General features: G+C 42.5%; 1 protein-coding gene across 1 annotated transcript; it reads right to left on the bottom strand.

Annotated features, from left to right (window-relative positions):
- Nucleotides 1–55: 55 nt before the first annotated feature.
- Nucleotides 56–14,550, bottom strand: SUPV3L1 (Suv3 like RNA helicase). The gene is made up of 15 exons (XM_033148999.1): nucleotides 14,338–14,550; nucleotides 13,295–13,372; nucleotides 12,552–12,659; nucleotides 10,426–10,540; nucleotides 9,927–10,095; nucleotides 8,501–8,612; nucleotides 8,125–8,202; nucleotides 7,103–7,194; nucleotides 6,413–6,593; nucleotides 5,046–5,139; nucleotides 4,172–4,391; nucleotides 3,448–3,528; nucleotides 2,952–3,128; nucleotides 2,216–2,364; nucleotides 56–558 (listed from the first exon to the last, which is right to left on the bottom strand). Exons 3-15 carry the CDS (start codon nucleotides 12,613–12,615, stop codon nucleotides 96–98), a joined length of 1,995 nt encoding a protein of 664 aa, XP_033004890.1. The 5' UTR covers nucleotides 12,616–12,659; nucleotides 13,295–13,372; nucleotides 14,338–14,550; the 3' UTR covers nucleotides 56–95.
- Between the last annotated feature and the right edge of the window lie 89 nt (nucleotides 14,551–14,639).

Raw genomic sequence — 14,639 nt, 5'->3', positions numbered from 1 at the left:
CATCTGCAGGGCAAAAGTTCCCCACTTCCTAAACTATACCATCAAAAGACCAAAGCTTATTAAATATAATTTTTATTTTGCAAAGACACAGCATCCTATTTCCTCTTCTTCCCTTTGTTTGGGCCTGTGTTTTCATCTGTGGCACCGCCATTGCGACGAGCTAGCCACTCATGCTCCAACTGTTTCAGCATATCTTGGGTGAGGAGTCCCTGCTGTATTAGTCTGGCAGCCAGAGCACCCTGAGCTCGGCCCTGTGCTTCAGCAGGCCTATAGTTCATCGCTTTGGATCCCCTTGCTCGTCGGTGCCCTTGGGTCTTCACATCGCTTGGGAAAAGCTCTCCGTTAGCCTCTGGGAGGTCTTCCGCATTCAACATCCCATCGCCAATGCTAGCCCTCTGGAGAGGAAAGTCGTCTGGTAAAGTGACAGACCCAGAAGTGGCCTGCGATGCTCGGATCAGTCTCGTAATGTTAAGCACCCCGACTTGTATAATGTCATCCAGCTCCTTCTGTATGTCCCTGACGAGAGCAGCATCCGGGAACATGTCCATAAACCGGTAGCTACAAGGAAACATGCATGTATGAGAAGTTCAGACCAATAATTCTTGAAAGGTTAACAGCCCCCAGCCCCTTCAACAGGCACTTTGGGACCTCTTCAATAAAATGCTGAATCCAGCTACTTGTGTGAGCAGAACTTCTGCACATGCAACAGAACTTCCTCTCCTTTTTCTCTCATCACCTGCATGCTCTTTGGATCTGCTCTAGAGCTTCCCCCTACCCCATTTTGGGGTGCTGGCAAAGTGGGGTGAAGCAAATAAAATAAAGTTCTGTTATGCAAGTAGAAGTTGTTCCACTCATGCAATAACTTGACTAGATTCAACCCAAACGTCTTTGGACATCTGTAGTCCTGGGCATTAACTGATCAGCATATTATCTGTTATGCACTTCAAGTTACTGGGATTAAGATACAAATGAAACTATGTAGCAATTTAGAGCAAACCGCTGATCAAGTTGTAATACCTCAAGAACACATGTAATTCGTGTGTGTGTGTGTGTACCGGTAAGTGTAATATGCAATACAGTGATACCTCTGGTTACGTACTTAATTCGTTCTGGAGGTCCGTTCTTAACCTGAGACTGTTCTTAACCTGAAGCACCACTTTAGCTAATGGGGCCTCCCGCTGCCGCCGCGCCGCCACTGCCCAATTTCTGTTCTCATCCTGAAGCAAAGTTCTTAACCCGAGGTACTATTTCTGGGTTAGGGGAGTCTGTAACCTGAAGCGTCTGTAACCTGAGGTACCACTGTACCATTAAGCCAAAAGGCTTACAATAAGAAGCTAATATCATACACAGTTTATGCATAGCCTAGTAGACAAGATACAATATTTTAAATGAAGGGAGGGAACATGTGGCTCTCCAAGTGTTGCTGAACTACAAATCCCATCAGCCTTAGCCAGTTTGCCCCAAGGACGATGGGAGTTGCAGTTCAGAAGCATCTGGAGAGCAACCCGTTAGCCACCCTGGTTTGAAACCATTATAAAATAGCTGTGTTTTATTCCACAGTTCTCCAAGATGTTTGTGGCAGCAGCACACAGTGGGTTACCCATTTTATACTTGCATCAGTCATATGCAACAGCTTAGGCTGAGCATGGATTTAAATCCAAGTATCCCTAATCTATGTCCAGTGCTCTACACCCCACCCCCACCCCTCACCTGTCCCTCACCTGTTCTCCACCTCCAAAAAAAGTTCTTGTTTCTCTTCTGCATTAAGTGAATAGGTCGAAAGAACTGGTTGTTCAGCCTCTGTCTTAGCAGAGCTGACAGTAAACGACTCCTCTCTGGTCCCAACTTAATTACACTTCAAATATGCAGTTTCTGATATGGTACAGTTCTCTCCCAGGACTGCTCCTTCCCCAAATCCATGCAGGAAATAGCTTGTTTCAAAGTGCCTCTGTTTCAAAATCTCCCTGAACATGGAAAGCAAATCTATCTTGGAAGAGGCTGCATTAGACACCATCTCCCTGTTGGGTGTTTTCCGCGTGCAGAGAAATTTTGAAAAGGAGGAGCTTTAAGACCAATAGTTCCCCACCAACATTCTGTGTTGGTGTCATCTCACATGAGGACTGAAACATGCTTTTACCCAAAGCGGAGGACTCCTTATGCCCCAAAGCTGCCCAAATTAAGGAAGAGGAGGAAGAAGGAACCAAGCCTCCAGTACCTCAGCCACAGATACAGATCGAGGACATCATGAACAGCTTCAAGGTGTACAAGGTCCTTTATATTCTGGGGTGGGACTAGAGGCCAATTAATATGCCTGCACAGCCAGTCAAATGTCAGAGGTTCATTTCTGCTAAACTGTCGTGCAAACTAGAAAATGAAAAAGAAGCATTAAGCAATGAATATTTCCCCAAGAACAATACCACCCATGCCATTTGCAGCAGCCTACTTTTTTCCTGCCAAACCCAGCCATGACAGTAGTTTATGATATAAACTTTCTACAATGCTTTGGATGCACCCCCCCCCCCCCGAATTTCCCCACTAGTGTCTCAGAGCAGGCACTGGAAAAGGGAGATGCTGAAGGTTGTAATGCTTCTGTAATCATAAGATACAGTTTTGTCGGCCTGTGAAATGTCCAGTAACTCCTCATTCTTTATGGAACAGGAGTTAAAGGCTGGGGCAGTTCAGGTGCACCAGCAGAAGCAATCGGGTGCACCCACCACTGAGCCCAAGCCAACACAAATTTACCAGCATCTTGCTCCAACCCCTCACTGTCCCAGGATGCAACAGTGGCACCACTGCTGGGAGACCAGACCATCTCAACTTGTCATTTGGGTCACCTAATTTTTATCATGCCTACAAATGGATGGAGAGACTGACACCAACTTAGTACAACACGGACTACTCCCACAAAAATGCACGCTGATGCATACACACAGGAGAGGCAAGTCACTTACCTTCAACAGCGAAGTGCAGACATAAGGCTGCTTCTTGTTGATGGGTGCTGTGCAAAACACGTATCTGGCTCTCAAGTTCAGTGGAATGTGCTGAATCATGTCAGCTAGAAATTTGAAGTCATCAACATTGCACACAAAGTAGAGGCCGTCAACTTGAGAGAGGCTCACAAAAATATCCTGTTTTAAATAAAGATAAACATGCTCTTAGTTAGACAAAGCCCTGACTATCCCCATGGAAATCTATCAATATTCACACAAGGAAACCAGCAATTTCCTGTAGCAGCCAATGAGGCGAGTCCTTCTTAAGACTTGAAAAGGAAAAGGGAAACCTATCAACTGCAGAAGCAAACACTGCAAAGATAGCCCTGGCTGTGCAGATTAGATGTTGGTAAACAGCTCCTCGAAATCCTAACTAGCATTCTCTAGTTAGGATAATGCAGCGCTTAAACTGCTGTACACAGAAATGTTAAAACTTAACAGGTTTCCTGATTCTTACAAGTAGATTTGATAGAGTGGCATCTGGAAGATGATATGCAAACATCTCAATCTGTTCAGCAGTAGGATGCAAGCCAGCAGTCTGGGTGAAAAAAAGAGGTGGGGAGAAAAGGGTCTCATTATTACAAGAATTAAACCTTCTTAAATTTATTTTATCTGACTATCAGAACAAGCATCTAAACAACAAGGTGGCCCAGTCAGCTTATGCCCTATGCAACATTTACTGCACTAATATTAATGTAATTGATCTACTTGGCAAAAAAGTTCCAGAGAACCAGCTCATACATTATCATCTTCATCTGATTAAGCAGCAGTAAGTCCCATGAGCAGGGATTTCCTCATTTCCAAAGTGTTCTGCTAGTAAATGTTGCAAATGTTCATACAAGTACTTATATTCCAGGTCATGCCAATTGCTTGAATTGTTACTTGCACAAATAAGTTGGCAGGGTGTGGGGGGAGATGGCTCAGTGGTAAAAGGCCCCTGATTCATTCCCCAGTTAAAAGCTGTATGCAGCACATGATGGGAAGATCCCTCTCAGAGGTTCTGGAGAATAGCTGCAAGTCAGATTAATATGATACTGAGCTAGAAAAACAAAACATTTCAACCCAGTAGAAGCTTCCTATGACTGATCAACTCGTTTTAAGATGCTCCAATGCTGCTCCACTGTCAGACAGCTGAAAAATGCACCAATAATATGAGGATGTTGTTGATAACAATATCCTACCACTATAGGATCCACTGATTTATTCAAGATTTCCTTTAACAAAGGAAGGTCATCTCGATGCATGGTGGTGACTTCCCCTTCTCCAAATACAGTGCTAAATCTTCCCGCTCTGCCTGAGATTTGTAGAGCTTGAGATGTTGTAATTGTATCCATTTCCTTCTCACCCTTCTCATTGATAGTTGGCTTAATGAGGGAGTTAAAAATTATTCTTTTTATGCTCCTAGAACAAAAGCATAGATAGTGGATTAACACTGAAGTCGGAACAAAGAGCTATCATTGTAATTCTCAAAACATGAACCTTGTCGATACAATGCAGAATTTTACCACAAACCCAAAGGTTTGTCAGGAAAAGCCAGATCGACTCCGAACACAGATATCTCCACAGTCTCGTAGTAGTAGTGGTAGTAGTAGTAGTAGTAGTGGGTGTCTGGTAGATGTCCAATGTCCATTCTGGAACAAACATTCTACCCCTATACATCTATGCTCACTAGGCCCAGTGCAATGCAACTCCCAATGAATGCACCAACCCTATCCAACTTTTGATGGCGTTCAATCTTCCACACTGCTGGAAGGGTACAATAGATATGATGAGGCTCAATGCCACACAGACAGGCTCTTATGAACAGCTTAGTTATCTAGATCATCATCTTCTTCTAATGTGTCTGCACTGGAAACAGCACTCTATTGAGTAATGGGACAAAAATGATTAGAAATCCTGCTCCAGTCAGGTTAAATTAAGAAACCAGTACTTGCCTATACACAAGGGCCACAGGGGATATGTAACACTTAGATATGGTTCTGGAAAAAGCCAAGAACTACCACCAACACATTTAACTCATTCTGATAGAATCAGCAATTCACCCAGGATACTTACAGATTGAGTCCCATTCCAATTGCATCTGTAGCAACCATGATTTTACACGGATCATCGGGATCGTTGAATTTCCTTGCCTGCGTAAGTTTTGTCCCTGAAACAATCACAATGTAGACTATGTTGCAATTTACATTTATGGTTTGAAGTTTGGTTTGAAATAAAGCAAATAATGTAAATACTTTAAAATTACCCTTCCACAATGGTGTTTTGCAGGCGACAGTGAAAAAAGTTAATATTCTGAACTACTTAGCGGCAGTTCAGATATGTCAGTGGTCCACTGAGATTAACTTGGAAGCAGACACGGGCTCACATGAAAAGCACTATCTGCATGAGCTGGTATCTCCATGTGGGGTAGCGTATATGTGGCCATATATGCATCTGGGCCCCAACCTTGGGCCTCTAGCTGTTTTTGGCCTACAACTCCCATCATCCCTGACCACTGGCCTTGCTAGCTAGGGATGATGGGAGCTGAAGTCCAAAAACAGCTGGAGGCCCAAGGTTGGGGAACACTGCTGGCGACAGCAGAACCTTAAGTTGCCAGTATTGCCCAAGCTTCTGGGGCCATGCACGTTCCATCCCACCCTGGCAACTCTGCTGACTTCCAAGATGACTCTGACATGACTGAACCAGCTCCTAGGACAGTACCACCACTGCTTTACCCTCTTCCTGTGTGTCAGGCAACTTGGAAGTTTTCGTTCATGCTGCCCACACCCAACATGAAGTGTCTGTACACTGCTTGGAATCTGTTGGGATGAAGGGCTCTTTAGAAATTCTTAAAGAAATAGTAAGTGGCCATGGAGAAGAAGGGACACTTCAGGAAGTGCAAACTGTACATGGAAATGCAGTCAGTACAGAACTAAAAACTAGATTGAGCTGCATATTATTAAAGCTGTATGGGCAGATCTATCCCCTGTATAGTTTATGGTAATCAAGGCCATCCCTGCTAAGAATATGTGACCCAGACAAGTACTAAATGAACAAGTTAACATTTTCCAAGACAAGGTGCCAAAGAAAGAAATGCACATTTAAAAACACAGCATACTATAAATTCTGGAAAGCTGCTTGTTCACTATGCATTTGGACCCCTCTTAAAATATCATAACCAAATTTTGTATGATGGTCCCCAAGATCAAGGAACAGTTTTTTCCTTTGTTTGGATACAAACAGATGGCATTTTGAATCAAGATAGAAGACTGAACCTGCACTGATTTTAACTACTGATTCAAAAACTGCACTGTTTCTTGGGGTTTCTCAGAATTCTTACGTATGATGTTGCAAGTACTTCAAATATTGAACAGAAATTTCCTAATTATTCACGTAGCATTCACCCCTCCCAACTCCCCCAACATATATCAAAGAGTAATTACCAGGTGGCAGACTTCCGTATATGACAGCACATTCTAGGCCCCGGGTTTCAATTTGCCGGCTCACTGAATAAATATCATTCTTACTGAAACAGACAATACAGTCTCCAGGGCGAAGGTTATCTAGAGATTCAAGGGCCTGATCCAGGACTTTTAGAGGGGTGAGTCTCTTGTAGTTTCTCACCTGGAGAGAAAAAGCATCATTTACCCTTGCAACCATCACAGAATTGCAGTCAATAAGAGACATGGGTAGCAATCAGGTAAACTACACTAGCACACACAAGGGGTTGGTTGAAGTGGAAGTATAATATATAGTGACCAGCTGGCATAGAAGCAGTTCATCGGCAGGAGGTGTCTGGTGGAGGTGGGGTTTTTGGCAACGCTGATGGAATGAACCCTGCTTCTCATTTCTCCCACTGAGACAGTTAAGGGAGAAGAGGCCTGGTGGATAATCTTGCTAATGCCAGAAACATATTAACAGCTTCACAACTGATGCACTGATTTTAATGCACAGGCTGTAGTATTTTTAAGAAAGGGAGCTTTAAAAATCGGAGTATGTTCTGGAAAGCTGCTTGTTCACTATGCATTTGGACCCCTCTTAAAATATCACAACCAAATTTTGTATGATGGTCCCCAAGATCAAGGAACAGGTTTTTCCTTGTATCTATAGATACAGATATGGACAATGCCTACCTCAACCTCCTCCCCTGTAGTATACATGAGCTCTGTCACCAAGTTAATAGCAGCAGCCTCACCACAAACATGGATTTCTTCTGCACAGAGTCCTAAATAAAAAATGCACACAAGAAAGGAGGACTGTAAAAGCAGTTTACATGGATCACACATACTGAAAACAGACATTATGGTTTGCATTGCTACTATTAGGCTATCATAATAAAATGTTTTGCTTGCAGACGTTTGTAGCTAGCAAAGCCCAGTTAAGACTTGCCCAGTTCATGAATCTGAATAACCACCTCATTCAAATGTTATGCAGGTTCCGTGGAGCCACTTGTTCAAAACTGTAATATCAAGGAGAATAACTGACCCCACCCTAATAGCTATCTCAAGTTACACACTTTGCTGGAAAGACAGAGGAATTTACTTCTGAGTAAACCATGCCAAATTTGGACAGTATTTCATTGTCCGACACCTACCCAAGATGGAAGCAAGTGCTAGGATCAAAACAATTGCAACTGGCTCTGCACACCCTGTTTTTCAACCCCTCAAGTCACATAGTGAACTGACTTTGAAACGGAGGGGACTTGGCTTTGTATGATGGTCTGCTAAGCGTGTCCCTTAAGTGGTTCTTTGGATCCCGGCCATCACTATCCCACCACGCAGGATGGAAATAAAGCTATTCAAAATGCACATGTTACAAATTTAGTAGACTGGCTATTTTTATTTTAAATCTAAATAAAATTGGATACAGTTCAATGTGTCCGTACACCATACTCATACATAGGACAGGTTCAACTAACATCCCTGAGCAGCCTTCCTCACAAAAGTGCTCTCGAGATATTACTGGAGTACAACTTCCAATCGCTCCAGCCAACATGGCAAATGATCAGAGAAACAGTTCAGAACTGGAGGGCACCAGCTTGGGGAAGGAAGGTTGTTCTGGAGCCCTGCACTACACTGTCCATATGAAAGAGAAGTCACATATCAGAAGCTAAAGGTAATTTGTTTTACTAACATGAAACCTGCAGAAAACATACCCAAGAGCGCTCGTGTCCAGGCCCAACCTCTGGAAGGATCTTTAATCATCTGGATTTCATCAATCACAGCTACTTCATCTTAAAAATACAAAAAATGGTGGTATGTGGTAAAAAGGACCAGAAAAACAAACATTAAAAGGTAAAAGACAGAAGAAAAATAATAATTTCAATTATGAATTTCTTTAAACAGTTTTTACAAACAGTTTTAAGAATGGTTCCTACATTGTCATTTATCTGGCCTGTTAATCTGCTATAACAGAGAAGAAATTCTAAATTGAAAAATATCAGAACACTACAGAGGCAAAATTTATAAAACTAGAACATGATATGCTTCAATAACCTTGAAGAACACAAAAAAGGAAAGACGTTTACATACAAGGTGTAGTGACGCTGCACATCTCAATAGTGCAAGCAACATGGGCAGCCTGCCTGCCTTCAGGATCAACACAAACACGTTCTTCTCCGGTTACCAAGTCACATGGCACATTCTATAAGGTTTAAAGAGAGAGAGGATACAGGTGGTTTTTCTAGGAAGAGAAATCCAATGTAAGCTCCCAAAGGATACTACACTGAAATATGAAAACAGACAACATACAGCCCAATAAAGCATCTTGTGCAGAAATCAAAATCTTAGAAAACAAATCCAGAGCACCCCAATTTTTGTTTCAAACAAGAGCTACTAAAAAAATGGATGCAAATAGAGGAACGGGTAGATGGGAAGAGCATCCCTCCAAAGCAAGGAAGTAGGAACTAAGCAGAAGTCCTTGAAGGAGGCCTCTAGCAGCCAGAGTTAACCACCCTTCCCACACTGTCACTCTCCAGCCAGCACCCCACCATCTTAGGATTCCCAGGTTTGCTTCAGAGAAAGGCAAACTCTCCACAGGCGGCTTGGAATAGACATACTTCTTAAGAGAGTATATTCCAAGAGATAGTCCCTGTGGCTTTAACAGACACATTTAATTTGTTTTAAGTTCTAGAAGCTCAGAACTGCCTACAGCAATTGACAGCAAGTCACGAGGGTGGCAGATAGCAGCCTTTCCCAGCCCTCCCTTGAGATGCCAGGGTTCAAACCTGGGGTATTCTGCAAGCAAGCCATGTGCTTGACCAAAGAGCTATAGCCCTTTCAGTCTCAGAAACAACTATGATACAAAAAAAAGAAAGTTTCCTATCAAGCCATCATGGATAAAGACATAAATATGATGGCAAATAAATCTATATGGGTGGAGAAAGTTGCAATGGTCATGGACCTGTAGTGTTAACTGGTGCGGCAGTGTGACTGAATGTTGCTGCCTTCGGTGCATTTGGTTTAGGGTGTGCTGAGCCTTACAATACAGGCTTTGAACAGCTCATAACTGTTTTGGCTTCCTTTAACTGAGATTGTTGCAGAAAGCACATACTCAAATATGACAGAGGTACTCATTCAGCAGCCGCAAGATCTGGATTCTGCTGTATCGGCTACAGATATTCTGTTTACTCTTTCGACAGCTACAGAACTCCAGAAGTTACTAATGCCTCAAGCAAAAAAGGGTAGTCAATGCAGCATAACGAAAATTATCGCTAGATAACTACTTTTACTAATATTTATTCTTGCACTTATTCTTTCTTTTACCTCTTCCTATATACTCTCCCCATCCACTATCGTGCACACGCAGTCAAAATATAATTATGCGCTTATTGGGGTACTTGGGGTTTTTTTGCTTATGTGACTGTGAAAAATATTGTGTACACTGACAATACTGTATCATGAATCATCACAGACTGTAACAGTCACAGAAGCATGGAAACACATTTAACATACTGACAGCATCGTTACTCTTCTGGAAGATCTCATGTGCCAGAAGCTTCAAAGGGCCACAGTATATTCCTGATTTTGCTGCTAAATATCTCTGGATTGCATGATAGGTTTTTCCACTGTTTGTAGGACCAGCATGAAATACAACTTTTCTTTGGATAGCTCTGGCGTCCTGATACCTAGAACGACACATAGAGAAATGCATAGTTGAGCCTGGCAGTCTGTTTGTTTAAACACTACCTCACTTTGTAGTATATACATAAGCTGAAAACTAAATACACCTTTAGATATTTTGATTTCAAACCATGTAATCTCACACCTCAATTTCTGTGATTTTTGATAACATTTTTTCAGTTAAAGAAAAACACTCAAAGTAGCTCAAAGTAACACAAGACACTGATGATGGCAACTTCAGTGAGAATAACTGACATGATAGGAACATAAAATGCACTTTGTCCAAGCGCTGACACTGTTATCATAAGACATATAAGTGATTTTAAAAAGCTAACCAGTTGGGTGGCAATCTCAAATCACTGATTTTACGCAGATCATCCATACACTCCAGCATAGGAAAAATCTGCTTAGCATGTCTCATGAAAAATGGAAACAGATCATCAACGTGCCCTAGAAGGAAGGAGAAAGGTGCATTAAAATCAACAAGTAAACCATCACCCAGTGGTGTATTCAGAATAATTATAATATTGCTAAGTCTGGTGATATAAATAATGTCAGTGGACAATTCTTAGAACTCTATTAACTGCGAATAAACTTCTAAATTACAAGAAAACCCAAGTACTCAGAATTAAGACACTTGTTATCATTTCACAATATACAGTCATACCTCGGGTTACGGTCGCTTCGGGTTGCGTGATTTTGGGTTGCACACCGCGCCAAACCCGGAAGTAATGGAACAGGTTAGTTCCAGGTTCAGCGCATGCGCAGAAGTGCTAAATTGCACTTTGCGCATGTACAGAATCGCCAAATCGTGACCCGCGTGTGCGCAGAAGTGGCTCTGCGGGTTGCGAATGCTGCAGGTTGCGAACGTGCCTCCCACATGGATCACTTTCGCAACCCAAGCATCCACTGTAATTTTTTTTAATTGTCTTTTGGGGACTAAATAATTTCTAATATACTTCAAGAATTTTCACATACTTTTCTGTATTACAGGCCATTTGCAGCAGCTCTTCTCTAGTACTGCACTGAGCAAACAACTTCAATCATGGCCTCAAGAATCAAAAGTTCATATGCCTTGTTTTAAATTAAGAAATCCCATCAAAAGGTTTCCATGAGATTTGGGTTGGAGTCCTGCTCCCCCCATGCAGAAGGATTCCATGTCCCATGTGGACATGAAAGAGAGCCAGGAGAGAAGCTGGAGTAAGGAGCAGCCTGGAGCAGCCTTCTCTGCCTCCCTTCTCAGTGCTCTCTGGGTGCCCAGTTTCCTAGTCTCTGTTCCTTTGCAATTAGGGTCAACTCTAATGAATTCAGTACAGTGGTGCCCCGCTAGACGAAAAACTCGCTAGACGAACGGCATTCATCTAGTGGAAGCCGCCCCGCAAGACGAAAAAGTCTATGGGGCTGCTTCGCAAGACGAAAAATTTTCGTCTTTTTTTTCCGTTTAGCGGAGCGCGGCTGTCATTGCCGCTTCGCTAGACGAAAAAACCGCAATACGAAAAAATTCGTAGAATTAATTATTTTCGTCTTGCGGGGCACCACTGTACCAGAAATAAAAGCAAATACAACGTATAATTTTCACTCTTTGTTCTCCCTACTATAATCTTAAAACATTCTCATTATTAACTTATTAAGGCTGTTGATGAGCACAGCAGACACAAGTACACACTTGTGCCCATTCATTTAAGTAGAGGTATAAGCTCTGAAACAGAAACAAGCTGAATAAAACCAGATGTTAAAATGTCAACAGTCAGAAGCCAGCAAGGAGAGACTAAGATGACATACTTCAAGGAAAAGGGTTCAAAATGAGGCTTCAGCATGAAGTTGCTGAGTTGGAATTTATTTGAAGATTTAATCCAAACTCTTTATTTTGCTTTGTCAATTCATCATTACCTGGGAACTGGGCACACCCACTCTTGGATCTTTCACTTGTTTGTATCTGTGTTCGACACAGTAATGCAGTTACACTTCTGTCTTGGCAACGAACCAGTATCTGATGTTTAAACAACAGCACTTAACACCTCTGTCACATATTCAACAAAGGGTTGCCTAAGGCCATATGCTGGTTCACAGCTTCCCATCTCTCACTCCTAGCCATTATCAAAACAAAATAAAAAATAAAAAAATTCCTTCTTCAGATACTGAACTGTATCTGCAGAAGTGTGCATGCACACAAAAGCTCATACCAAGAACAAACTTAGTTGGTCTCTAAGGTGCTACTGGAATGATTGTTTTTGTTTTTTATTTTGTTTTGACTATGGCAGACCAACACAGCTACCCACCTGTTCCTAGCCATTATGATACACAGGCAAAGATTATAATCTAACCCATTAAGTTCCTTATTTATAAGGGTAAAGCAAATTTTATTTACCCATAGGTTTATCACCCATAACATTTAAGCAAATGTCTTTTTTAAGAAGAATGATTGGGGAGGGGAGGGGGGGAAAATGCTCAATATACTTACCAGCACCACAGCATATATCATTTAGGAGAATGTGCACATCAGGACCCAAGAAACTTGATTCCATTATGTATTTCCTAAAGCTTATAAATGCTTGATGAAACAGACGAGCTATAAAGGGGAGGGGGAAATACACACAAGCAAGTTCAGTATTGCACAGAAAACTCCACTTCCTACAAATTGTACCAGAGATCTAATGACAAAACAAGATTTTTAGCTTCAAAACTAAAGAGTGCTTTGCTTTCAGTAGGATTGTACCCATGCATGTGGTTACTGAAAAACTCAAGACATTTCAAATCATGTTAAGATACCTGACAATTCCCATGTAACCCTGCAATGCTTCCCACACTATTCTAGAATGTCTCCAACTAAGGGAAAGGGGTGATCAGCTAAAATCTGCCTATTCTACTTCCATGAACTCCTGGATGAACTAAAGTTTTTAATTGTAACTGTTTCTAAAATGTTTTAATTGTAACTGTATTTAGAATGTTTTAACTGTTTTGGAGTGCTTTACAAAAAGTGAATGTGTTTGCTGCCCGGGCTCTTTTGGGAGGATATAAATTCAATAAATAATCATAATAACAACACACTATTTTATTAAGCACTGACTTAAGCAGTCAGTTTTAGATGTAGAATTAGAACAACTTAAGAGTAAAAAAAAGATTAAGTCTAGATATGAGCTTCTCCTAAAGCATGTAGAAACACCCAACAATATTATATTATTCCTAGAACCACATATTGCATACCATCTAGTCCATTTTCTGCCCCCAGTCTTTGTACTTCTTTTCTCTTGTAAAATTTATTTAATACTTTCAGGACTTCACCTAGAAGACAAAATACAGATACTGTCATGCTAACTGGAATGTCAAATTAATTGTGCTAAAAAATACTTTATACACTTCAAGTATTTAATCAAGAAAGGGTTATACACCGAAAGAAAAAGTAGCCCCCAAAAACATATTGTGAAATCCACCTTCTATAAACCTGCTATGGAGACTAACAATCTTAACAATAGTTACCTTTATGGTAACTTTACAATTGCCATCTGATCAGGGATGGTCAATTTCTGTTCTCCAGACAGTGATGGGCAAGTGAGGGGAGGGCCTGTCTGATACCTCATGGATGGTCCGGTTGTACAATAAATTCTGCATGATCTAAAGTAAGTCCATCACAGATTATAAGAGGCCGTTTGCAGACATAGGGGTGGAATAAACGTGTGTCTTGAACGATCCCCTCAAAAGATCTGTGGCCCATTCACTTCCCAGAAACTAGCGGAGGCCATAATACAACAAAATGCACATGGGGTCTCCAATATTGCTTATTTTCTACACAGTACGCTCGCAACATATGCCATTTAACTTGTGCACACTCAGCTTTACATGCTTGGCAAAAAAATTTTTTTTTAAATGACGGGTGTTGGGGGGGCACCTTTGGCAATCCCCCACCAACACCACAAGTGCACCCCAATCTGTTTGGACTACTGTATATGCAATTTTGGCTTTAGGCACTATCCTCGGAACGTAACTCTCACAGGCTTACTATTCAAGTTGAAGCTTTCCCCTCACGCACTACCTCAATGTATACTTGGAAGGGCTACTAAAGGACAGGTAAAATTGCCCTTGTGGGACAGGTGCGACTCACAAGCTGCCCGCTGCCCACCCCTGTTTGGATGACAGAAAAATCCAAGAAACGGGCAAGGAAAGGGCACTCCCATTGCCCCCTAACCGAACGCGCCCGCCTGTCCTTCCGCCCGCCACCCCCGCCCGGCGGAGCCGCCGCCGCCGCTTACTCTTGTTGAGCGGGCGCGTGAGCTCGGCTCCAATGTCCCCCTCCGGGCCAGGCGATGAAGGCGACACGGGCAGAGGCACGAACAAGGAAGTGTCCGGGGCTTTGGCGCCCGCGCCGTTGCCGCCCCCGTCGGAGAAGAAACCCGCTGCTGGGGCTGGCAGGCTCGGCCCACCGCGCCGGCTCCTGAGAGCAAAGAGGCCGCCATAGCGGAGTGGTGCAGCCGGCAGCCGAGAGAGCAGCCTCGCACACCGGCTCACAGACATTGGAACAAGAGAGCGCCTTGAGCTCGCCGGCGCGCGCCTG

Source organism: Lacerta agilis, chromosome 5 (assembly GCF_009819535.1).
Source record: "Lacerta agilis isolate rLacAgi1 chromosome 5, rLacAgi1.pri, whole genome shotgun sequence".
Lineage (NCBI taxonomy): Eukaryota > Metazoa > Chordata > Lepidosauria > Squamata > Lacertidae > Lacerta > Lacerta agilis.
The sequence above is the reverse complement of the archived record's forward strand: the minus strand, read 5'-3'. Positions and strand labels throughout refer to the sequence as shown.